The sequence below is a fragment of the Phragmites australis genome, chromosome 22 (assembly GCF_958298935.1).
Source record: "Phragmites australis chromosome 22, lpPhrAust1.1, whole genome shotgun sequence".
Lineage (NCBI taxonomy): Eukaryota > Viridiplantae > Streptophyta > Magnoliopsida > Poales > Poaceae > Phragmites > Phragmites australis.
In genome coordinates this window covers 17,261,809-17,288,412 of record NC_084942.1, presented here as the reverse complement: position 1 = coordinate 17,288,412, position 26,604 = coordinate 17,261,809, and the positions used below count along the sequence as shown (strand labels likewise).

The 26,604-nt window shown below is 42.9% G+C and overlaps 2 protein-coding genes and 1 pseudogene across 3 annotated transcripts; 2 read left to right on the top strand and 1 right to left on the bottom strand.

Annotated features, from left to right (window-relative positions):
• Nucleotides 1-240: 240 nt before the first annotated feature.
• Nucleotides 241-8,817, top strand: LOC133904546 (G-type lectin S-receptor-like serine/threonine-protein kinase At2g19130; annotated as a pseudogene).
• A 7,105-nt stretch (nucleotides 8,818-15,922) lies between these two features.
• LOC133904314 (2'-deoxymugineic-acid 2'-dioxygenase-like) lies at nucleotides 15,923-17,540 on the bottom strand. 2 transcript variants are annotated; one of them, XM_062345781.1, is made up of 4 exons: nucleotides 17,315-17,540; nucleotides 16,919-17,169; nucleotides 16,560-16,830; nucleotides 15,923-16,416 (listed from the first exon to the last, which is right to left on the bottom strand). In XM_062345781.1, exons 1-4 carry the CDS (start codon nucleotides 17,501-17,503, stop codon nucleotides 16,156-16,158), a joined length of 972 nt encoding a protein of 323 aa, XP_062201765.1. In that variant the 5' UTR covers nucleotides 17,504-17,540; the 3' UTR covers nucleotides 15,923-16,155. The 2 variants fall into 2 exon arrangements, with proteins under 2 accessions (XP_062201765.1, XP_062201764.1); XM_062345780.1 differs by having other exon boundaries at nucleotides 16,509-16,830; nucleotides 17,315-17,530.
• Nucleotides 17,541-24,338: 6,798 nt separating this feature from the next.
• LOC133904545 (uncharacterized) lies at nucleotides 24,339-24,683 on the top strand. Its single transcript, XM_062346038.1, has one exon. The coding sequence runs from the start codon at nucleotides 24,339-24,341 to the stop codon at nucleotides 24,681-24,683; it is 345 nt and encodes a 114-aa protein (XP_062202022.1).
• The last annotated feature ends 1,921 nt before the right edge of the window (nucleotides 24,684-26,604 follow it).

Sequence of the window (26,604 nt, the reverse complement as noted above, 5' to 3'; positions counted from 1 at the left end):
TGCATTTCGTGGTAACAAAAATTGCACACAGGACGTCCTAACCCTAACCTTGGAGCATTTCGATGCCTAGCTCCGGAAAGAACGCGAGCCAAAGAGAAAAAGCGGCGGCAGCAGAGTGACGGCGCTTGGAGGCCCTCGCCGGAGAGCGCATGCGGTCGAGATGCTACGTGTGGCACCATCAAGGGTGTCAACTGCGTTGCAGGACGCTCGAGCTAAGGCCGCAACGGCGAGAGCGCGTTCATGGAGGCGGTGAAGGCGGGGAACTTTCTTGGCAGCGCGCAATGGGCGGTGATGTCAAGTGGGTCTCCCACAGCACGCACACGGAAGCTATGGTGTGCGGCTGCAGGAGCTGAGGAGGGTGTGGCGACAACGCGTGAAGCGTGACGGCGCACACACGATGGATCCGACAACCACAACAACCGAAAGGCAAGCATCGATCCCCAATTGTTCTAGGGTTCTTATAATTGGGGATGTGGGGATCTAGGGTTTCGGATGTTGGGGGGATTTAGGAATTGTTCTTAGGGTTACATGGAATTGCTTTGAACTCCTCTCCTTCTACATGCTACCCATCGAATCCAAGAGAGATCAATCACATAAACATAACCATAAAACTTAATTATGATTAACCACGGCTAACAGAGGTATAATCATGACGAAAACATGAGCAATTAGGGGTAACAGAGGACCAATTAGCATTAATCTGAGAGATAAACATGTGGACATAGGCTAATTGAGGCTAAACATCATTAACCGTGCACAATTTTGGCTAGAACATGAGCTAATCATCATTAACAGAAGCATAATTAACATCAAATTTGACTAATCCGAGGCATAATTAAGGCTAAATTGGGAGCTTAGGGTTCATGCATTAGGCTAGGTGGCTCTGATACCAAATGTAGGCATAATTCTCAATTATATCATTGGATTGACTAGCCTTAGGACACGAACACCTAGATTTGCACTAAAAATCACATACCCAGTTGTAGAATGCCTTTGAGGCCGCGAAGACCCCCGCCTACGTGATGCAGGCATGCTGTTGATGTCATTGCCGATGTAGTTGTTTTTGAACGTCAGTAGTGGCGCGTTGGTCTTCAAGCCGCTGCCGAGCTTCTCTTGATCGGTAAAACCTTTAGGAGTGTTAACTGGGTGCTATTAGTCATTAGGGTTTTTTTAGATGTTGTGGCCCCTCCTTCTTATAAGCTCGGGCGGCCTGGGATCAAGCCATGCGTCGGTTAGTGTTGGCCTCCGATCAAGGCACACACGTGATGGTGGGTCAACGCCCCCTTTTATCTCGGTCAAAGTTAGTTAGCTTAGGTGGTTAGCCGAGATCACCCAACCAACAAGCTCGTCTCCTACAGCGGCAAGTTCGCGCTCGGATTCTTCCAAACAACTAGGAGGTGTTGCGTCTCCAAGGCAACCAGTCCATACCCTGGTCGAGCCGGTGAACACAACCAGCAAGACTATCAACTAGGAGTTCAGTGCAATGTGTATGCTGTCTGTGTTCCATTTACAATCTGCAGGGATGACTTGCTCCAATTCTGCAGCTGAATGAAGGGTTTCTCCATCAGGTCACCTCAAGATTGGGAGCTGGGGGATCGAACCGGCGGATGCGAGAGGAGCATTCCTTTGAACTGTGGTAGCAACCAAAGCACAAGTGGTCTCAGGACAAATTCTATGCAATAAGTGATGTTAGATTACTTGGTAATGTCAAATATCTAGAAGTTGGAAGCGCTGATGAATGTGCACAAGCTTGCCTTGGTGATTGTTCATGCTATGCATATTCCTACTATGATACATGCAGTGTTTGGAAGTCTGAATTGCTTAACATTGCACGTCAATATAACAGAAGTGCCATGAAATAATTCTTTACCTTTGGCTTGCTGCCAGAGAGTTTGAAAGTTCAAAAGACAAGAGAGGACTCATAATTGGGTTTGTGACTGCTGCAACCAATTTTACTATTTTGTCTTTGTTTGTAATTGTTTCCATCTCTGTCAGGAGAAAGAGAAGTCCATGCAAAATCAGAGGTGGGATAGTTGCTTTTAGATACAAGGATTCGCAGCATGTAACAAAAAACTTCTCGGAAAAATTAGGAGGTGGTAGCTTCGGTTCTGTGTTTAAGGGTGTTTTACCTGACTCTATTGTTATCGCGGTTAAAAGGCTTGATGGTGCTCGCCGAGGAGAGAAGAAATTCAGGGCAGAAGTGCGTTCGATAGGAATGATCCAGCATATTAACTTGGTTAAGTTACTTGGATTTTGCTGCAAAAATAGTAAAAGATTGCTTGCCTATGAGTACATGTCAAATCGTTCTCTTGATGCCCATCTGTTTCAGAGTAGTGGCACATCCTTGAGTTGGATTACTGGGTACAGAATAGCACTCGGTATTGCTAGAGGATTAGCCTACTTGCATGAGAATTGCCTGGACCGCATCATACGTTGTGATATTAAGCCGCAAAACATTCTTTTGGATGCATCATTTGATGTGACCATCTAGTCTTCATTTAATCCTGTTGGTGATTCCCTGAAATGTTCAACTATTCAGTTTGATTTTCCCCCTTAGTTTTGATAAGTAATACAAGGAGGGAGAGAACAACCTAGGTGCTGATCTTTAGTGCAAGAAAATATTCATGGGTGTCAATTGCACAAAGAAGAGAAGCAAGCAAGTAACACATAGTTCGGATTGGGTCTATGACAGTCCAAATTGCAATCTAAAATATTTATTTTGGTAGGTACGAGTCTTATGTTTGTACACGTCGGTTAGAATCAGGCTTGTTTAATTGAGAAAGTTAAGCTACGCGTATTAGCAAAGTAGCCATATTATTTTATTATTCATGGTATGAGTTAATCCGTAGCCATATTATTTTATTATTCATGGTATGAGTTCTAATCCTGGTTGAGTCTGTTTGTGCCTCAGACTTGGTCGCATGAGGTGTCATTGGTCATCCACGCCCTTTCTTTACTACCAGTTCAAAAATAACTGTCAGTGATAATATATCACTGTCAGTTCGTAAGCTCCAATTGCACATAAAAAATTTGAGCCAGTAAGAACCGGTAGTGATAGTGATTAACTCTGCTGGTTAGTAACAAGAACTGACAGTGATACATCATTACCGGTTCGTATTACTAACCGGCAGTGAGATTCAAATTATCACTGCTGGTTGTATCTAAAGAACTGGCAATGATAATGGCTATCGCTTCTAGTTGGGTTTACGAACCGGTAGTGATCCTAAAAATTTGTACGTCTTTACGCGTGTGACTGCCAAGCTTCACACGCGCGATTTTAAATGTGAGTGATCCTCGCTCACTCTTTCACTCTACTCGCTCGCTCTCTCTCACGCGCTCTCGTTCTCTCTCTCTCTCTCTCGCCCATCGCTGGCCACCTCCACCTCCCACACGCGATCCATATGGATGTGCTGCCGCTTCCACCACCTTCTCCGAGGACACCTCCCACACCCACATCCTTGTTCGTGGAGTAGGAGGCCCCATTGGACGAGGCACCACCCACCTCGTCCAATTCCGACATTTCATCGCTGGGATTCCCCTTGTCGAATGACGAGGTGTGGGACGAGTTCATCGACAGTCCGTCGAGCGCCAAGAAGGCTCAGACAAGCTCATCAGAGTAGGAGGAGGACGAGGACGAGGAGGAAGACGACACTGACGCCGACGACAGTGGCGACGAGGACGAGGATGATGACGGCGACGAGGCCATGTACTTCTGTTCATAGGTTGAGTTCCAACTCGAGCACGACTACTAGCTAGCTAGTTAACTAGGTTAGACGACATGCACGTTAGGATTTTGCGCTGTCGTCTGCATGATGGTAGCTTTTTGATGTAATTAGTATAAATAATATTAATATAATCATTAGTAATACTAATCTCCTTTAGATTAATGCATGAATGTTTAATTTTTTATTTTTTCTACTGAATTGAGTATCACTGCTGGTTCACTGCTGGTTCGTAGATAGAACCGGTAGTGATAACTATACAAATCGATCAGAATGAGAAAGGACCTGTAGTGATAGATTGTATCACTACCAGGGCCGGCTCTACAGTTTCGAGGGCCCTAGGACGAACTCGGCACTATAGGCCCTTAAGGCTAAATATTCTTTTCACTTGTATAGTTTATAAACCATTCATCCTTTAAAGTGACACAAATGAACATTGCTAACATGATAAACCAAGAAGTAACTAGTAAGAGTTAACTTTCAACATGTTCTTAATTCTCGATGAATAATGTCAATAGTACAATAAAAAACTAAAAAAATAGCAAAATAAAACTAGTATGATTACCTCAAATAAGAACGAGAACCAAACTCAAATGACTCCATTGACAATGTTTCACAAAAGAGGAGACGATAAATACCCAATGTCTCTCATAAAAAACAATTCCTTCGGGCATTTCTTGATGCAAAATCATTAAGGACAATATCGAGATCAATGTTGTCCAAGATATTCTTCTCAATGCAGCACATAGCCAAACCATTCAATCTTTCCTGTGACATAGTTGATCTCAAATAGTTTTTCAGTAATTTTAATTTTGAGAAACTTCTTTCAGCTGAAGCTACAGTCACAGGTACAGTTAAAAGGACCCGATAGGCAACAGAGACATTTGGATAGCAATCTACAACTGTAACGAACTGAAGAATCTCAGGTGCTGACATCAAACCATCTGGTAAAGTTACTTGCAGCACTTTTAATTCAGAGAAAAAATCATTTAACTCAACATCAGATGAGTTATCATAAGAAAAAGCTTCTACAAAAGTAGTGCAACATTTCCGTAGATCAGTATCATCCAAGGACTTCAGATTTTTTGAGTTGAATAAGAATCCAAACACATTTTCAAATGCCTTCAACTGCTCAAATCGAATAGTCAATGAAGCAATTGCAACATCAATCATGACTAGAAAGTAATTAACTCTGAATGATTCTATAGCTGACTGTGGTTCTTCATTTTGGTCATTTTCTTCATCAAAATTCTTCTTTCTTTTACCTTGACATTTTGTAGGAAATTTTGGCTCTATATCCAATTCAGATGCAATGGCTTTTGCAATGTCAATACTAGAAGTGAAGCCTTCATTTCTGTACCTCTTAAAAAATAAGATGACCCTTCGATTTGTTTGAGAGTAGCATCCATACACACAATCTTAGACTGCAACTTCTTGCTCACCATATTTATAGAAAATAAAATGTCATGCCAAATAACTATACCAATTAAAAATTCAAAATTCTCAAGTGCAGTTATCAAAGATTGAGCATCACTCACTGCTTTTGGGTCATCAGTAGAAGATGTCTCCAGTCCCAACAAAGCTGACCTTATTTGGGGAGTTTGGTACCTGATAGCTTGGACACTGTTTATTCGACTCTCCCAACGAGTATTAGATAAATATTTGACAGTTAGTTTTGGAACATTGTCAAGCAAAATCTTCCACCTTTTAGTCGAACATGAAAACAATGCTTATATCCATTGTATAACACCGAAGAATGAAATAGCTTTGCTGCAAGATTTCGCCATATCACAAAGAGTGAGATTTAGACTATGACATGCACATGGCATATATAATGCTCTTGGATTAATTTCAAGCAAACGCTTCTGAACACCTTGGTGTTTTCCCTTCATATTAGAACCATTGTCATAACCTTGACCTCTCACATCATCGACATTCAAATCAAGAGAGTCCAATGCATTCATCAATTTGTTAAAAAGCCCCAATTCTGATGTGTCATCCACCTTTAAGAACTCTAGAAAGAACTCCTCCACTCTCGGAATGTTACTTGACATATTGACACACCGCACAATTAGAGTCATTTGTTCTTCATAGATCACATCTGGGGTACAATCCAAGATAATAGAGAAATACTTGGCATCCTTGATGATCCTTAAAATAAAACTTTTCACGGCATGAGCAAGAAGAGAAATTAACTCATTCTGAATATTGTGGCCAAGATAATAATGATGAATTCATTATTTTGAATGCGTCTAATGTGTTCTTGCATCACAGAATCAAATTCAGCAATCATTTCAATTGTGCCCAGAAAATTACCATTGTTATCCTGATAAAGTTTCTCATTTGATCCTCGAAAGGCCAAATTATGTTTAGCAAGAAACTTCACAGCAGAAACTATTCTTACCAAAACCTGTCTCCAACGCTCTTTTTCCTTTGCAATTTCCCGTTGCAAATCATCATCAATTGTCTGATTTTTACTTAACCTCAACCTAAGTTCATTCCAAGTATTCATGTTTGCTATATGCTCAACATTGTTCTCATGTTGTTTGAGTCTCCCACTGAGATGCTTCCAGTCCCTCAATCCATCATATGCCAACAAAGTTTTGGTCTGATTTGATTTGAACAATTGGCAGCAAAAACAGTAAACTTTGTCCACATGCTTAGAGTAAACCAACCACTTTCTATCAACAACCTCGCCATTATTTAACTTTCTGGAGTAGTAAGCATATGAAAAATGTCTACCACTGCTATCCGAAGGGAACTGCAAATTTAATTCTCTCACAGTCCCTTTTTCAATTAAGATATCTCTTCCTCTATTGTCAAGATTGTCCCATGTTCTAGGATCATAGATAGCTAACAAGAATCTTTTTGTTCATCAGCATTTGAATTTTCAGTATCAGATGAAAGCGGTAAATTTTGTTCCCCTGTAGCATCCTTATTGACATCAACTTCTGCATTTAAATTATGATTAGGTTCCTGCCCTTGATCTTCTGTACTACAATCATCTACCTCTTCAGGATTATCACCAGGAACAACATTACTTGAAACTGAAAAGAACTTATGTATAGCACCCTTTTGCGATTCAATAAACTGATCTTCTCATTTTCTTTTTTTTCCTTTTCTCAGCACCCGACAAAATGCTTCTTAGGCAACATTCTAACACCTAAAATTAGAAAGAAAAGTAAGCAACAAGAACCCTAACGACCTAACCAATGGGCAATGGATCATCTATTAGTTAATGAACAACTTAATTTGCGGACTAAATAGATAACAATCAATAGTATTTTCTGAGTTTATACTATAGTTATACTAACTGAATAACCGTACAAATTAAGTCCAGACAAATCACAAACGAAATAAGTAAATAGGATAAAGATGATCTCACCAGTCACGCGGAAGACGATTGTCGACAAGGCGACAAGCGCGAGGGCGAGGCAAGCGAATCCGCGAATAGCCGAATAGGCGATCGGCGGCATAGCCGCACGGCACGAACGCATGGCGCGACTGCTGTCTGATTCGGCTGGCGGCTGGCGGCTGTCCCCTTCGACGCTGGCACTGCGATGTGCGGTGCGGAGTGCCGTGTGCAATCTGCGGGCTTATGATTTGCACCGAGGGCGACTGGCCGAGGCAAGTAGGCAACTGGCAAACAACATCATAGCTTCACGAGTCATCAGCCCATCACGGTGACGGTATGACTGCATGTGCACAGCAGCTTGTACTGGGCTACTGGGCTACTGGCCTGGCCGCACGCCCGCACGGGAGACTGGGACAGAAGGAAAGACAGCAAGTGCAGCAGACTTGGGCCCCCCTTTGGCTTGGGCCCTAGGCAGTCGCACCCCTTGCCCTGGCCCAGAGCCGACCCTGATCACTACCAGTTCTGGAGCCGACAATGATAATCCTGTATTATCACTGTCGCTTATTCACTGCTGATTCAAAAACTAGTAATGATATCAATTTTGAACCGGCAGTGTTGACATTTTCTGTAGTACTATGTTTTGTGTCGTGTCCAAGTCGGCTTGCATGCCTATATCCAGGGTCGAGGCCCATCTATGGTCGGTAGGTTGAGTTAGCGTGTATTTTCACTGGTGAGTCTAGGAAACCCTAGAGGATGGCTATCCCATCTTCCTCCTAATCAAAGTTGAATATTTTACCGATCTTTGTGAGATTGTAGTTGAGTGTGAGATCAGAACCTTGTTTCCGGGTGCGCTACGAATTCCTGCTGGGGGATTCTTCTTCTCTTATCGTGCTTCACTGGAGTCGCAGGTGGAGAACCATAACTCTTGGTTTGCATCTGCTGGAATTGTTGGGTTCAAATTCTATTTTTGTTCCTACTGCTTCTTTGCGAGTTGGTGATTCAATTTTGCACAAGTTCTAGTTGCCATATTGTCTGCTGTGATATCCATCTAATGTTGTGATGTTCTGATGCTATTTTCGAGTACTACTTGTTGTGACTGATCCTGAATCCCATGGAGTTGATACTACTGCTGTTATAGTGTTGCCAGACATTATTCATCAACCGAAAAATAGTTTATCTCTGAACTAGTTTTCTATTGGCTGCACATAGAAGAAATTATTCCTCGCTGCAGAAACTGAGTAAAGAATATTCAGAGAAGTGTTAATTCTTTTGGTTTGGTACCATGAAAGAGAGGGAAAATTAGGGCATCTTGTCGGGTGCTCATCATCATTTGTTCCTAAATTGTTGATTTTGGGATGGCAAAATTTGCGGCACGGGATTGCAGTCGAGTCTTACCCATGATGAGAGGAACTATAGGATATCTTGCTCCTGAATGGATTGCTGGAGGTGCTCTCATCCAAAGTACATGTTTACAGTTATGGTATGGTTCTGATAGAAATCATATTTGGAAGGAGAAATTCGAGAGAATATACCAATGATACTACCTATTTCCCAATACAAGTTGTGACTAAGCTCCTTGAGGGAAATGTGCAATATAATGTCTGGTGGATCACAACGTACAGGATACCATCAGTTTCGAAGAAGCTGAAAGAGCTTGCCGAGTTGCTTGTTGGTGTATGCAAAATGACGAGTCCAACAGACCGACAATGGGACAAGTCATCCAAATTCTTGAGGGGCTGATAGAAGTCGACATGCCTCCCATGCCAAAGATACTTCAAGCAATTTCAGGAGGCACAAATTCGATCAGCTCGGTGATACTTCAAGCAATTCTGTTATGAACTGCAAGAAAATTGTATCAGATCGGTGACGAACATGAGCACAATGCAGCAGACAGAGGAGTTCGTGGTGCTCTGGGCTGAAATTCAGCAAGCCACCCTGCGACAAAATTGTAGAGATGATATTATATGGATGTGGACATCATCAGGAGAATACAACACCAGAACGGTCTACAACATGCATTTTGTGGGAGCTTACACCAACTTCAAATCATCAAACATATGGAAAGCGCATGCAGAGCCTAAGGCCATCTTCTTCGCATGGACGGCTTTGTACCATCGGATCCTAATGGCAGATAATCTTGCTAAGCACGGCTGGGAACACAACCCACTTTGCCCGCTTTGCAAAGACCAATCAGAAACACCAATGCATTTGTTAGACCGATGTGTTTTCACTAACCAAGTAAGGTCCTATATTGAAACATGGTTGCATGTGTGGCTTGGCAACGGGGGAGCAATCAACAGTCCACCAGATGAAAGGAAGCACCAAATGAAAGGAAACATGTTTGTAAAACCAGACCAAGTGATAAAGATTTCGGTGGAATCCCCAATATTTACGATCTGTCACTCTCCTAGTGATTGTTACTTCAGAATCTGAAGCTTAACCAACATTCATTTCAGATGTTTACTGAAATGACCGCTAAGCTTGTTAGATGGTAAAGGGTAAACTCCCCATGTCAGATGCGTATCCGTTTCAGAGGAAAACTTTCAGATTTCTCAAGCTCGTGTTTGTGCACACGGGAACCTAAACTAGAGATATATAGTACACATACGTATGTGGCTGTAGGTATGTTCTGTTCCTTGAAACCAATAAGCATGGCTTATTGAAAGAACATGAGTTGAGACAGCAGTACAGCACTGCAAACGTTCTCCTGTAATTAAATGATGATCTTAAAACCACGGATTATTTTTGCAAAAAGTAAAAAAATAATGATTATTTCAACAAATCCTAAAAATACTATATTTCAGGAGTAAATGACCTTATTTTGTTGGTCTATAGTAGAATAAGGCATGTTTAATATTACCACTTTCTTGGTACCAAAGTTTATCACAAACTTAGCTTATAGCAACAAATTGATCATGAACATGTTTGTATAAGAAAACATCCACATCCACTTGACCATGGATGTTCACATCACATGATACAAAAAGATTCATACCAAATACAAATTTATAGCTCCCTTTGTAGATGCGGCAATACTTTTTGAATAAACCTAGATAAAAAGGGTGAATTAAGAAAAAACATAAAGTACTGGTGCAGTGTGAGATGGGAGAAACATTGTATTCGTGTTGGCAATGCATCCTTCAGCAGGTACGTATATGTGACAACAAATAAAGCACGATTGTTGGTCTAAAAAGAAAGCACAACTAGAACAAGAAAAAAGCCGATTTCATCCTTACGCAAATCAATCACGGTAATGTAACAAAATGAACCAAGAAACTTGCGAGTTAGTGCATTGTTTACCTTTAATCAGTAGTTTGAGATTTTTGGTGAATCGTCCCCTGCATCAAATTCAACGTGGTATTAGATATAAGAGAAGATTGTTATGGATCACAACTAAATTATAATCCATAATATGGTCACATAGGCATAAACGAGAATAAGAATAAGTGCAAGTGTCAATATATTGCCAATCTTGCCTATGTGACCTAAGTTTTTGCTCCTTACCGTAACTAATTAGCTCAGCTCTTTATATAGGTCCTAGTTAGCTCAGTCATGTCTTTCAGTATATAATGGGTATTGAAATGTTCCTAACCGTAATTAGCTCGGTTCTTTTCAGGACTTAATGGTTCTATCTTGCACTACATAATGAGTATTGAAAGTAATCTTCACAATGTCATATTTGCCTTATTTTCAGGCCTTGATGGTGATTGGTGAACATAATCTTGTCTGCACCAGTTTTAAGGAGGATGCAACTGACCGGCCCTGTTTGTCATCTATTATGTACTTGCAAAGTGGTCACATAGGCCCTTGTATTTGGAGAATCTGTTTATGAGGCCCTTGTATATTGAGGGATATGCATGAAGGTCCTTGTATATATCCATCAGTTAAAAATAATACCATAAATCCATAATAGAGTGTTCGTTGACATTTTCTGATGTTTTTCATGTTTTTTATTGGTGGAAGTGTCACCCACACATACTATAGTCGAATTGTCAATGGTAACTTTCCTCAACAACTTCAGATGTTGATTGGTCGAAAATAGACATTGTCTTCGAGTGTGTGCAGTTAAAATTTTGATACTTTAAAAGATGCAGTAGCTCTAAACTCTGTTAAAACAAAAGACCATAGCCATGTAGACCGGAAACACCACAACGTCACATACCGCACATGCTTCAGTTTCTGTCATTGCAACTCTTTTTTATCGACTTTTGTAGGATTGTCAGGCCCACGTAAGGGGTTCACGTTGACATTTTCTATCCTCCAAACATCTAAACCAATGTCCATCACGTTCCTAGACATCACTTTCTTACTAAGCGATGAAGCCTAAAACGTTCGAATGAGAGCCGTAGACTCGGATAGAAATTGTAAAGGAAGATGATGCTCTAAGAGAGGGGCTGAGGCCCCGTTTGGCATTTCAGATTCAAGATTTCTTGCAGCTGATCAAATCTAGCTTGAAGAATCTTGGATCTAGAGCTGTAGATGGACCGAGGGTATTTAGTTGAGCCATCTGATTTTTATTTTGAATGACTTTTATTTTGAACGAAAAATAAAAGTTTAAACTATCTTATTTTATCATACAAACTCGAAATCCAGCATAGATTCGAAGCTGGAGCTGTGCCAAACAACCCTGAATTATGGATTCCAAAAATTAGCTATTTGGCTGAATTTAATTAGATAAATATAAATAATTTTTTATTCAAATATACTCTAAGTTTATCTAGTGTGACTACTCTATCGTAATAAAGTTTTGCACTCTAAGTTCTAATCTTACAACCTAAATAAAACAATTTTGGGAAAGGTAAATGTGAAAAGTAAATGGTGCAAAAATAGGTGTGGAATATAAATGAGATTTTTTTAGATAATGGAAGTAATACGCAGTAGATCGCCGAGGACGCCAGTGAGGGCGCCGTGAGATGGCGTGCTTGCTACTGAAGCCAGAGCACTTGCCATCTACCTAGGTTGTCGTGAGATGACGCTTCCACCGTACCGTTGAGGCACAGAGGATGTTAGAAAAACAAGAACAACTTTCAGTTTGATAACTGAGAGTTGTACATGCGTTAAGTACCAGTTGCGCACCTCATGTGATCCTTATTATGTGATATCAAACAAAGGTCAGATCTTCCTTGGATGGTGATGGGGGATTTCAATGAGGCCTTATGGTAGTTTGAGCATGCTTCACAGAATCTGAGATCTGAGCGCCATATGCAGGCCTTCAGGAATGTGCTTCATGATTGTGACTTAAAGGACTTGAGGTTTGAAGGTTATCCTTTTACATATAATAACATAAGAGATGGCAGAAGGAATGTGAGGGTTAGGCTGGACAGAGCTGTTGCTAATGATTCATGGAGAGATCTTTTCAGTGCTGCTGCAGTAACACATCTTATTTCACCTTGTTCTGATCATTGTCTCATTTTGGTTCAGTTACAACAAGAATCCAAGATCATTAATAGAAGGAAGTGCCGGCACTATGAAATTATGTGGGAACAAGAAGTTGAGCTGCCTGAAATTATTTCGGATGCTTGGCGTGATGCAGGATCCAAATCAGACTTGGGACAAATTAGTAAGGCTATGGGTACAATTATGAATACCTTGCAGTCATGGGGAAGAAGAAAGTTTGGCAATGTACAGAGGCAAATTGAGAAGCTAAGAGAAAAATTGAATGCACTCCAAGCAGGACAGATGGACAGGAGAGATGTAAGACGAGTAGAAGACCAAATGAATGAGCTTCTGTATAGAGAGGAAATGCTTTGGTTACAAAGGTCCATAATCAATTGGCTAAAAGGAGATAAATACAAGGTTCTTCCAAAACAAGGCAGTCTGGAGAGCAAGAAAGAACAAAATTTTAAAATTGCGAGATACAGATGGAAGCATACAAACAACCCCCGATGCATTGGAAAGAATGGCTACTTCATATTTCAAGGAGATGTATATGAAAGACCATTCACTGGACCCTAATACAATCATCCAATTATTTGATAAACATGTTACTGAAGAGATGAATGCGATGCTTTGTGGGGAATTCACGGAGGAGGAGATATCAAATGCTCTTTTCTAGATTGGGCCGATTAAGGTGCTAGGGCCGGATGGCTTCCCTGCGAAATTTTACCAAAGAAACTGGGGGACGGTGAAGCACAAAATAATTGGCACTGTATTCAGATTTTTTGAAACAGGGGTAATGCCAGAGGGAGTAAATAATACATCTATTGTTTTGATCCCAAAAGTTGACAACCCGGTTGATCTGAAGGATTTTCGGTCTATATGCCTATGCAATATTCTTTATAAAATTGTTTCAAAGTGTTTGGTCAATAGGATGGGGCCTTTGTTAGATAAAATTATATCGCCAAATCAGAGTGCTTTTGTGCAGGGGCGCATGATAACAGATAATGCCTTGGTGGCTTTTGAATGCATACACCATATACATAACACAAGGAAACCAGAAAAATCCTTTTGTGCATATAAGTTGGACTTGTCGAAGGCTTATGACCGTGTGGACTGGAGTTTTTTTTGGAACAAGCGATGTTTAAAATAGGCTTCGCTCGCCGATGGGTCGATTGGATCATGACATGTGTGACCTCGGTGAGATACTCTATAAAATTCAATGGAGCTCTATTGGATGTATTTGTTCCGACACGTGGCTTAAGACAAGGTGACCCCCTGTCCCCTTTCTATTTCTTTTTGTTGCTGATGGTCTGTCGTCCTTGATCAAGGTTGAGGTGGATAAAGGTAATATAACTCCAGTCCGAGTTTGTCGCAATGCGTCGGGGGTATCCCATCTCTTGTTTGCAGATGATACCTTACTATTTTTCAAGGCAAATATTTTTCAGGCTGCTAATGTCAAGAAGATTTTGGAAAGCTACACAAAGGGAACAGGACAGCTAATCAATCTGGCCAAGTGTTCAATCATGTTCGGTGAGTCCTGTCCAAGTGATAACCAAGAGGAAATTAAAACAATGCTTAGCATTGTGCAAGAAGCTTTTGAAACCAAGTATTTGGGATTACCAACTCCTGAGGGCCATATGAAGAAAGGTAAATTTCAAAGCCTTCAAGCACAGCTAAGCAAAAGGCTTATCCAGTGGGGAGATAATCATTTGTCTAGTGGAGGCAAGAAAATCATGATTAAGACAGTGGCACAAGCTATCTCGGTATATGTTATAGGGGTGTTCAAGCTTCCGGAGTCGGTGTTAGAAGACCTTACAAGGCTCACTAGGAATTTCTGGTGGGGCGTGGAGAACAGAAAAAGGAAAACTCATTGGATTGCACGGGACAAACTTACTTGTTCAAAAGACAGAGGAGGCATGGGATTTAGACATGAAGCTTTTCAATCAAGCTTTGTTGGCGCGTCAAGCATGGAGACTTATTGAAAAGCCAGATAGTCTTTGTGCCAGGGTGTTAAAGGCACGCTATTATCTGAATGGTTGTTTGGGTGATATGGTGCTCATAGGAAATGCCTCGCCCACTTGGCGAGCCATTGAACATGGCTTGGAACTCTTGAAGCAAGGTCTGATTTGGTGGGTAAGTAATGGACAGTTGATCAGAGTGTGGAGAGATCCTTGGATCCCAAGGAATACATCTCGTAGGGTAATTAGCAAGCAAGGAAATTGTAGAATTAAGCGGGCCTCGGCTTTCCTGGATGCGAATGGTGCTTGGGATTTACAGAAACTCAGTCATACGTTCATGACTGTCGATGTAAATGACATTGTAAAAATCAAAACTTCTTGTAGAGGTGGGAATGATTTTTTAGCTTGGCACTTGGAGAAAAATGGTATGTTTACAGTGCGAAGCGCTTATAGATTAGCGGTAGATATTTAGAGGAGAGAGGTTGGAGGTGAAGCTGCTAGCTCACAACCGGATGGATGCAACCTTGTGTGGAATCACATCTGGAAGTGTCCTGTTCCGCAGAAGGTACGCATATTTGCTTGGAAAGCTGCTACCAACAGCCTGGCTACTTGGGATAATAAATGGTGACGCCGTCTTGAGCTAGATGATACTTGCTGTGTGTGCGGAATGGAAAAAGAGGATGTTTACCATGCTCTTTGTCGCTGCCCAAATGCTCAAGCTCTATGGAATGCCATGCGCCAGTTATGGCATATACCATCGACTGATCAACTGCGAATCACTGGTACGCATTGGTTGTTAATTCTTTTAGATAACATTTCTCAGACTGATCATATGATGCTGCTAATGTTGTTATGGCGTGTCTGGCATGTATGGAATGAGGTGGTACACCAGAAAACGACGCCACCTGTGGAGGCGTCCCAGCACTTCTTGGAAAGCTACGTTCAATCTTTATTAATGATCAAGCATAACCCGGACTTGGATGTGGCAAAAGGTAAGCATGCCATTGCAAATTCTCTAGAAGTGATAAAAAAACAATGGCAGGATACTACTGGTTCACCAACTGAGCCTAAACCATGGTCACACTCCCCACCTGGTTGGCACAAGCTAAATGCTAATGGGTCTTTTGCTATACAGGATGGGGGGTATTGGCATGGTGTTGCGGGATAGCGATGGAAAAAGAATTGTTACAGCCTGCAAATCAATTCCGTTCTGTTCAAATGCTCTAGAGGCAGAACTTGTGGCTTGCAAGGAGGGTATTGAGTTGGTGTTCCAATATACATCAACATCAATAATTGTGGAAACTGATAGTACCACGGTTATCCATCTAGCCACAAGTCAAGAAGAAGACCGTTCAACTCTTGCCCATATGGTCAGGGAGGTGAAACTTTTGTTCACTGTTCCATGTAAAAAAAAAGTATCGGTTGCCGCATGTGTGTGAGTGTCGGGTATGGCTTGTGTATGTCCTCCTCGATGGTATAAAAAATAAAACAAAAAAGATGAGCAGGAAGCCGATTAACATCCTATAATATATATTCATGACTAGCTTATATAAAAAGTCGTTTTTATTTATTGCTTCATATATATATATTAATTACGTACAGACGGCTGGGTATCATCATCAACAGGGACGGACGGGTATGTATTACGTACGTACGTACATGGATCCCGGCCAGGAGCTAGAGATCCATGTCACTGAAATCCATGGCCGGCCTGAAGGCCGGACTTTTGTTTTAATTTGCTTCATATCTCCTTCTGAACGTTCTTGAGGTTTGTGGTAAGATTGAGCGATGACCCCAATTTTACAACATTGTAGATGCGCTTGAAGTCGCGGAACGTGAGGGTGCGGTACAACGGCGGGTTGTCCTCGCTAAGGAACTCCTCCGCGGGGCCAATGAGACAGTCTGCTGCCGGCATGATGCACGTCGCCACCGTTGTCCTCGCCACCGCCATGTTGGTCGTCACACGGTGCTCTATGCTCTTCAGCATCCCATTGGTCACAACCTGCGTCGAGGATTAACCAGTCATATTGCTGGAAATGAAGAAAAGTTTGAAGCAACGGCCAGAAGTACGTAGGTCAGTAGGTGATCAATTGCCTCGAGCTGCAAGCCGAAGTTGACGACGAAGGAGTTGGGCACGGGCACGACCTTGATCCAGTCGCCATTGTAGGCGACCTCGAGTCCAGGAACCAAGCTTGGGAGGAGTAGGGTGAGGAGGTTGCGGTCACAGTGCGGCGGCAGGCCGAGCGTCGTCTCCGGGTTCGGGCACGGTGGGTAATGGTTGATGTGGAGGACCACATCGCCGCCGCTGATGTCCCCCTCCAAGTAGTCAGGTCGGAGCCCCATGCCCTCGCACAGCAGCCGCAGTATCTCCATCCCCATGCCTCTCGTCAGCACGATGAACTTCTCGACAACCTCCCTATATATGCATGATCAGGGCCCTTTCTGATAGTGAGATATGGAACATATATGATTTGTCTAGTTGATCGGTGAGATCCCTAGCTTACCGAAGCCTCTGGGGCTTGTCGGGCCAGTCCTTGCTGCTGTCACTGACGGGGAAGGCGCAGGCAAGGCGGAGGCAGTCCCGCCAGTAGTTCTCGCCCCCGGTCTCAAAGATGGAGCCAGAGAAGATCCGGGTGGCTTTGCTTGGATCCTCCGAGAACAAGTGAGCCTTATCCGCCGCCGGTAGCTGGAAGAACTCCTGACACACCGCCTCCATGTCCCGCATCGCCTCCTCCGAGACGCCATGGTTGACGACCTGCAGTCAGGAAAAAAAAAATTCGGCGAAATTTTGAACCCTGCCTGCAGTACTTGGTTAATTCTCGCGATGCAAATGAAATAATTGGGATTGACATCCAGTTAACGGGAAACTTAAGGATGCTTGGTTTGCAGTTTGGACTCGCCATGAAGAAGCCGAACTCCTTGCCGGCGTCGAGGATGGCGCGGCGAACCTCGTCGCGGCTGCGGGACATGTCGACGACGGGCAGGGAGACACCGGCCGCGGAGATGGCAGGCGGGAGCTGGTCGGGCGAGAAGATAAACTCGTCCGGGAGCAAGCCACGGGATGGGGTTAAGTGGAGCATATTCTCCATGGATGAATCGGTGGAGGGTGTACGGGATCCGGAGGCGGAGAGCAGCAAGAAAGGGTACCTGCAAGCCACTTAGCTTGCTCGCTCCTGTTCTTCACACCATGCTGTACGAGCTATTTTATAGGCGTGGACGTAGAGTGAGAGCTTTGGGCAGAAAGAAGTTGCTGCGTATGCAATACATTATTAAACTTCTCGCCGATCCAAAGGTTGCGCAACGAGTTGTGTGTGTGAGAGAGTGACAGCATGAAACTTGCCGCTCTAGTCGGCAGAGAGAAAACAGACGAGAGTATTTCTGGTAACCACTTTGGATCCATCTCGTTTCAGTAGTTTATATCAAATATTTAACTATATATATATATATATATATATATAAAGAGTATATCATACATAGACAGTTATATATAATACGTTTTAGGTAGTTTCAGATATTACGAAACTGAATCAACGGTACCTGATACATCTGGAATCAAGAAAGTACATATTAGAAATGTTTAGATTGGTTATTCAACTCAGAAAGATCAGTATTCAAAACAGATTTACCTACTTTAACGTTAAGAAAGATAACTCTCTATCGATTACGACTGAATATGAGTCGATACCTCACTCTTATATAAGGTGGAAAGGCTAGGGGAGGAGACGAACAAGAGCGAGAGGGGCAAGCATCAAGACCCCAACAGAGGAGCTGCTCGGCAATTTTAGCTCTAGGTTAGATTAGATCCGATCTACTCCTTGTAATATTCTTAGCCACATTGCGTGTACTCGAGATCATCAATATACAGCAGCAACCAAGGTTAAGGTTACCGACCGGAGCTCGGTTACCGAGCTCCGGCAGTAACCGAAAATTCGCGATAACCGCGATTACCGGTCAAAAATTCAAAAAAATTCAGAGAAAATTCATTTGGCAAAATTTGAAATTTGGAAAAAAATCGCGATTTTAGCCGTTCGGTTTGGACCGGTTACCGAGCGGTTTTTGCGATTTATCGAGCGGTTTTCTCAAATTTTCTGCATTATCGGTAACCGCTCGGTTTTCTCGTTAATCGCTCGGTTTTCTCGATTTATCGAGCGGTTTTCTCGATTTTCAGTGAAGTTCAATAAAAAATCCAAAAATTATCTCAATCTTGTAAAATCAATAACTAATTCATCTGAGCTTCAAATCAAGTAAAAACGATTTTTGTTGGTTTCCTTGTAACATGATCTACATGATAAAAGTATTTATACTCATAAAAAAGTTCAAAATTTTCTGTGAAAAATTGTATTTTTTAAACCAAGTTAAATGCATAGTTTACTCTTTGCTAATCCAAAAATCATGAAATTAATTTTTTTAGTCTTCTTACATGATCCTATGTCTTTTAAAAATACATGAACTCATGAATTAGTTATTGTAATATGCATGATTGTGTAAATATGCTGCGACTAGATTAATTCATAACTGACCCATCACACCTCAAAAATTAGTGAAACCATTTTCATTAGCTTATTTATACTATTATTTACGTAGGAAAAATAATAGTAGACATGAAAAAGTTAATTACAGTGATGTTTCTTAACATATTCACTTTATGCTTGTGAACTTTGTAAAAATCATAGAGAAATTAATAAAACTCTAAATAAAGTGAAATCAATTTTAAAGATTTTCTTAAAATATGTTTTACACAAGAAAAATATGTGTTTGCATGTTATACTTTTCCTTAACATGAGGTAATACCTGAGCCGCACGCTTCAATATTTTTTATTTTTTTCAAACTTCCTCCCTATAGAATATGATGCAAACGACATTATTTTTTAAAACAATTTCACAGAAGGTCTTAGAATTGTGTCTAGTTTTTTAAGATTTTTTTTTATGTTTTTGAATTTTTTTGAATTTTTGAATTCAAATTCGGTTACCGTTCAGTTTCTGAAACCGGACCGGACCGAGAAGGTCGTTATCGCGGTTATCATCAGTTTTTTGAATTGTGGCAGTAACACCCCCACAGACATAGGGTATTACTCCAATCAGAGGTCTGAACCTGATACACCTGAAATCAAGAAATTACATATTAGGAAGGTTTAGATTGGTTACTCAACTCGGAACGATCAGTATTCAAAACAGATTTATCTACTTTAACGTAACGGAACACAACTCCCTATCGATTATGACTGGATTTTACAACATTGTAGATGCGCTTGAAGTCAAGAAACGTGAGGGTGCGGTACAACGGCGGGTTGTCCTCGCTAAGGAACTCCTCCGCGAGGCCAATGAGACAGTCTGCAGCCGGCATGATGCATGTCGCCACTGGTTCTATTACACTGTACCTTCTAATAGAGAGTATGCGATAAGAAGGAAGATTACTAAGAGGTTTGACAACATATTATATTTCACCAATTAACACAATATTAATGGTTGACATTAATTTCTATTTATTAATGAATGATATGAATTACTGTGTATGATGCGAAGTTGGTATCATCGAACGACTCTTTGACAGAATGACCTTCTAACGATGATGCGAAGGAGGAGCAAGAAGCAGCATCCCGTAAGCGTGCACAGGAGGAGGAGGATGAGAGGCTAGTCTGTCAGCTGTGCACTGCAGAGGAGCAAGAAGCAGCATCCCGTAAACGTGCCTAGGAGGAGGTGGACGAGAGGGTGGCCCGTCAGTGAGTTGCGGAGGATGCCGAAGGCTCAAATCATAGAGGCGTTCAGGCGTCAGACTTCGATGTCTTTGACACACCGGTGAGTCTGAAGCATAGGCGACGCTGCAGTTGATTAGGCATGGCCGGGTCCTCTACTCCACCACCATCGCCCCCCTTGTGTCCCTAGACGTACACAAGCCATTAGTCGTTAGTGCGGAGACGCGGTCCTCATCACAGGAGAGGTAGAGAGATATTGGACTGACTCAACTTGACCGACTTTTCAGGACTGACCTGTGAGAACTATTATGTATATATGTGTGTTTATTGATGCTTTACTTGTAATATGTGTTCATTACTATGTATTAATGAATATACTTTTATTATTGATTTATAGTAAATATATGTATCATTGTGTGCATGTATTAAGAGAGAGACAGAGAGATTGAGGAGAGGTAGTATAGAGAGGACAGAGAGAGAGAGAGGGAGAACACTGCTGGCTGAAACCTTCAGTTGGCAGTGATTCCAGTGAATCACTGTCGGCCCAATCCTTCAACCAGCAGTGATACCTCTTCACTGCCGGTCCACCGAGTCGGCAGTGATAGTCCTCGACTATCACTGCCCGTTGCCCACTGCTGGCTCCAAAACTGGCAGTGAAGGGTGTTTTGGAGCCGGCAGTGAAGGAGCTTTTTGTAGTAGTGTAGACTGCTATATTTGAATGTAGCTTGTGATTTGATCTATGTTCATGTTTTGTTTGCTGTTTGTGGGCTTGTTTATGGGCATGATTTGATCTGATCATTTGTGGCCTTAATATTATTGCTATTGGATCATTTATGTTGTGGGCTGTGATGTTATCGGGTTCTAGGTTTTTTTTGACCCGTTAAGGTATGAATCGGCCTACTACATAAATCTGATAGATTTCTAGTTGGGCTATCTTTCAGATTTGTTCTTTGTGATGTGGCAGTGTTTGATTTGCTGAAAATTTGACAGATTTTGTGAGACAAAATGTGTCAACGGATAGCTCTAAAAAATAAAACAAAAAAGGACGAATTGGAAGCCGATTAACATCCTATAATATATATTCATGACTAGCTTATATAAAAAGTCATTTTTTTTATTTCTTCATATATATATATATATATATATCATCAATAGGAACGGATGGGTATGTATTCCGTACATACGTAAATTGTATGCATGTATTAAGAGAGAGACAGAGATCGAGGAGAGAGGGAGTATAGAGAGGACACAGAGAGGGAAAACATTGCCAGTTGAAACCTCTGGTCAACATAGTCGGAGTCGACGAAGGAGAAGGCGACAACGACCATCTCCGGGTCTATGCCGAAGCTGAAGGCGAGGAAGGACTCCCTCTGAGTCAATGCTGATGCTGAAGGTGATGATGACTCCTTCCTGAGTCGATGTCGAAGGTGAAGATGACGACGACTCTAACTCATCGATGTAGTCGAAGCCGAAGGTGATGATGACCCCATCTTGGTCGACTACGACTGGATATGAGTCGATATCTCACCCCTATATAAGGCGAAAAGGCTGGGGGAGGAGACGAACAAGAGCGAGAGGGGCAAGCGTCAAGACCCCAACAGAGGAGCTACTCGACAACTTTAGCCCTAGGTTAGATTATATCTGATCTACTCCTTGTAATATTCCTAGCCACATTGCGTGTACTCGAGATCATCAATATACAGCAGTAACACCCTCATGGACGTAGGGTATTACTCCAATTGGAGGTCTGAACCTGTATTCATCGCATGTCTCATCTTGTGATTAATCCCTGCACTCGAAGGTACCCAGTCAATTTACGGACATATTATCGGTAACTAATCTTCGACAGTTGGCACGCCAAGTAGGGGTCTTCTTCTGTTTTGTAGGATTAATCATGCCTCGGGATCACTTTTGTGTCGGATTCTCCGACATCGGCTTCTACGACCACTTTAAGTCGACGACGGACATCTTTGAGTCCCCTCCCGTTGACTCTGAGATCATTTTTGGAACTATGGTTTTTCGTTGGGACGATCAAGGTGGACTGATCCACACCGGTACCCTCATGTCTAGACCATTGAATGCGTACCGTGAGGTAGGACATCTCGAGTGGGATCCTGAGGAGCCTAATGTTCTCCACTGTATGGACACCGATAGCAACGAGGGTGGCGACGGTGACTCCAACACTAGCCAGAGCAGTCGAACAGATCGATTCGTGTTTATGACTAGAGGTGACGACTCCCCATTGACTGACCTAATGGTGGTGGATTCAAACACCATGGTTAACAAGGGTGCGGAAATTCTTGAAGATCCGGCAACAACCATCGCTGCCAACAGTACTAGTGCCAAGTTACCACCCGAAACATCCGCAGCTGTAGCCTTGCGTACACCCGACACGACCCTTCACTGATGGATCACAGGAAGGCAGATGTCGCCTGGCTTTTCCCGACGACTTCCGATGGGTGTACCTACACCTGTGATAGCCCACGGCTCAAGGGACAAGCTCCCTCCTAACAGTCACCATGAGGCTTCATCGGCTCGACCGCAACCGAGCCTCGGTAGCGACATATTCAGTACTCTGGACGCTAACATGCAAAGAGCTCATCTGATTCTCAGATCCCTTCCAGAATTAGATCCGGCGAATCCACTAACTCCTATGGTCAATCATGTCAAGATCCTACTCGATGTGGCTTAAATCCAAGTTACTCGAGCAAACAATCCCCACAACTCCAGGCCCCTAGTCGGTACTATCCCGGCTCGAGAAGCCACAGGCAGAAACACTCGCGAGTAGAGAAATCTTAGACTGGAAGCTCAGCTGGTCGAGCCCGAACACAACACTGTGGGCCAAACTGTAGCTACCATATCCATAGGCGCAGAAATCATGAAGACCCAAGGAACCGTATTCCTCACAACCGGCATCATCTATGTACGGCGATCGAAAGCTATAGTGAGGAACGCCGCGAAGACAATCGCCTCTACTACGACTGCAGATCTACAGGACGAGATGGTCGACATGACTCCCCTGTTTGAAAAGACAGGTGTGATAGTCCCCCCACCTCCTCCTAAAGTGTTCAACGAGGGCTGCGAAGCTTCCATACGCGAACTTTGATCAATTTGGTGGCCCGAGAAGTTCAAAGTGGGCCCGATCCAGAAGTACGAGGGGTAGATCAATCCCAATGAGTGGTTGCAAATCTACACCACTGTTATTCAAGCAGCCAATGGTGACAACCGAGTAATAGCCAATTACCTATTAACCACCTTTGATGGACCCGCAAGGTCCTAGTGGCTAAACTTGCCAGCCAACTCGATTCGTTTGTGGGCAGAGCTTAAGGCTCAGTTCATAGCTAATTTCTAAGGCACATTCGAGCGTCCAGGAATGGAGAATGACCTCCACCAATTGCAGCAGAGCAACAACGAATCCCTTCAAGATTTCATCCGCTGGTTCAGTGACAGGCGTAACATGATCCCGGACATCTTTGATGAGTCGGTAATCATCGCCTTCAAATGAGGCGTTCAGGACACGGATCTACGTGGAAAGATGGCTACTCGGAAGATCCGTACAGTCAAAGAGCTTTTAGAGTTGACTGACAAGTGTGGAAAACAAGCAAAAGCTCAGGTGCGTGCTAAGAACCTTCAATCTGGCAAGGACAAACCTGAGTCCTTAGAGAGCGGAGGAAAGAAGAACAAACCTGGTGAGAAGCGCAAGGGTCCCGATACGACTATAGCTACAGTCGACAGGAGCAAATCGCACAACTCTAGTGAGAACAAAGGCCTCAGTCGAGGTGGCGGAAAGTGGTGTCCCATCCATTGAAGCATCCAACACGACTTCAACGAGTGATATGTGTTGAAGAAGAAACTTGATGAAAAGATTAAGGCAAATGCTGAGCGTGGTAATAAGTAGGTTAAGCCAAACATTGAGGGTGACGAGCCCTAGTTCCACGAGGCTGACCACAGCTTGGCGCACATCTTTGGAGGATCCTCCACGTACGAGTCCAAAAGGTAGTACAAGGCGGTCGAGCGAGAAGTCAACTTGGACCTAATTGGGCCCTCTCGGTATCTCAAGTGGTCGGAACAGCCGGTCACCTTTGATCAAACCGACCATCCGGCTGCGGTACAACATCTTGGTCGATACCCAGTCGTAGTTCAGCTAACCATACTCAACATCAAAGTTTCCAGAACTCTGGTCGATGGTGGTAATTCACTCAACCTCATTTTCTCCAAAACCTTGGACAAGATGGGAATTCAGAGAACAGAGCTTAGGATAGGAGTTGAGCCTTTTGACGGTATAACTCCCAACTCATCAACCATGCCTCTCATCCAGATCGAGCTTCGCGTCACATTTGGCATGCCTGACAACTTCCGTACAGAAAAGCTGACATTCGATGTCTCGGACTTTGAGACGGCGTACAATGTGATCCTAGGTTGCCCAATTCTGGGCAAGTTCATGGTAGTGGTTCACTATGCCTACCAAGCACTCAAGATCACGGGACCCAATGGGACCATTATAGTTAAAGGAGATCAGCGTGCAGCGGTCAAATGCGACAAGCAAAGCCTGGATATGGTCGAACACTTCAGTTGAGTGGCCACCACTCCTAAGGACACAAATTCTAAGTGTCAAAGGCATCAAGGTGTCGTCGAGGACAAAGATTCTAAGCTTGTGAGTCTTGCTGGCACTTCTAAATCCGACGACGCAAAAGGCAAGACCAATGACAGCACCGACAACAAAAAGACTGATGGTTGCGTCAAGGCAGTGCCCCTCGACCCATCTAAACCATCAAAGATGGTTAAGGTTGGGGTCAATCTTGACCCTAAATAGGAAGTCGAGCTCATCACCTTCCTCCAAGCAAACCAAGACGTATTCGCATGGCAATCATCAGATATGCCTGGGGTCCAAGGGAGGTGATCGAGCATCGACTAGCTATTAAACCCGATGCCAAACCTGTGGTGTAGAAGCAGCAAAGGTTTGCGGAAGATAGGAAGTGGGCCATCGAGGAGGAGGTCGATAAGCTCCTAAAGGTGGGCTTCATTCGAGAAGTGTGTCATCCTACATGGCTCGTAAATCCTGTCCTCGTCATGAAAACTAATGGTAGATGGAGAATGTGCATCGAGTTCACCGACCTCAACAAGGCTTGTTCCAAGGATCCTTTTCTTCTCTTGCGCATCGACCAGATCGTCGACTCTACGACAGGCTGTGAGTTGCTATGTTTTCTAGATGCTCATTCATGGTATCACCAAATTAGCATGGGATTAGTGGATGAGAAGAAAATGGCTTTTACTACTCCCTTCGGTGTATGTTGCTATGTAAAGATGCATTTCGGTTTAAAAAACACTGGTGCTACATATCAAAGGTGTATTCAAAACTGTCTACAACCTCAAATCGGTGCAATGTAGAAGCATACATCGATGATGTTGTAGTCAAATCAAAAACCAGAAACGCATTGGTTGACAATCTCAAGGAAACATTCGACAACCTCGGGAAGTATCGCATGATGCTCAACCCTGAAAAATGCACGTTTGGTGTGCCGTCCGGTAAGCTTCTCGGCTTCTAGGTGTCATGTCGCGGCATTGATACCAACCCACACAAAATAGAGGCTCTTGACCATACGAGGTCACCTCGAACACTGAAGGAGGTTCAGAAACAGGTTGCATTGTTGCTATTAGTCGATTCATTTCTAGGAAGGGCGAGCGAGGGATGCTTTTCTTAAAGCTATTGAAGAAAAAAGACCGGTTCGAGTGGATAGAAAAAGCGGAGCGCGCCTTCTAGGACTTAAAAAGGTACTTATCGTCTCCATTAACCCTTACACCGCTTAACAAAAAAGAGGAGCTCTTTTTGTATACTGCAGCTACCCCACAAGTTGTAAGCAGGGTACTGGTGGTCGAACGGGAATGTTCCGAGAAAAAGGCCAAGGTCTAGAAACCCGTTCACTATGTGAGCGAGGTTCTACATGATTCTAAGCTACGATACCCGCAAGTACAGAAGTTGATATATGCAGTCTTGATGTCTTCCTAGAAATTACGGCACTACTTTCAAAAGCACAGGATCACCGTCATGACGATATACCCGCTAAAGGATGTAATACACAATTGGGAGTGTTAGAGCTAAATGAGTTCGACGTAAGTTACGCACCACGCGCAAGCGTGAAATTTGGAGTGTCAGCGGACTTCATCGCCGAATGGACAAGCGTTGAAGAAACAAGGCCAAACAGAGTCGAAGATCACTGGACGCTCTTCTTTAATGGATCGCTCATGCTCCAGGGCTCAAGGGCTAGAATTGTACTCAAATCTCCTACGGGCGACGTACTTAGGTACATTGTTCAATTAGACTTTAAAGCTTCTAATAATGTTGTAGAATATGAAGGATTGGTAAACAGGCTCCGCATAGCTTCATCGCTTGGAATTAATTGACTTCTTGATAGGGCAGAAGGAGAATGTTGTAACTCATCATATTAGTGACGATTGTATTTCTTCTACTTTCAATTAATATATCCTGTTCTATGCAA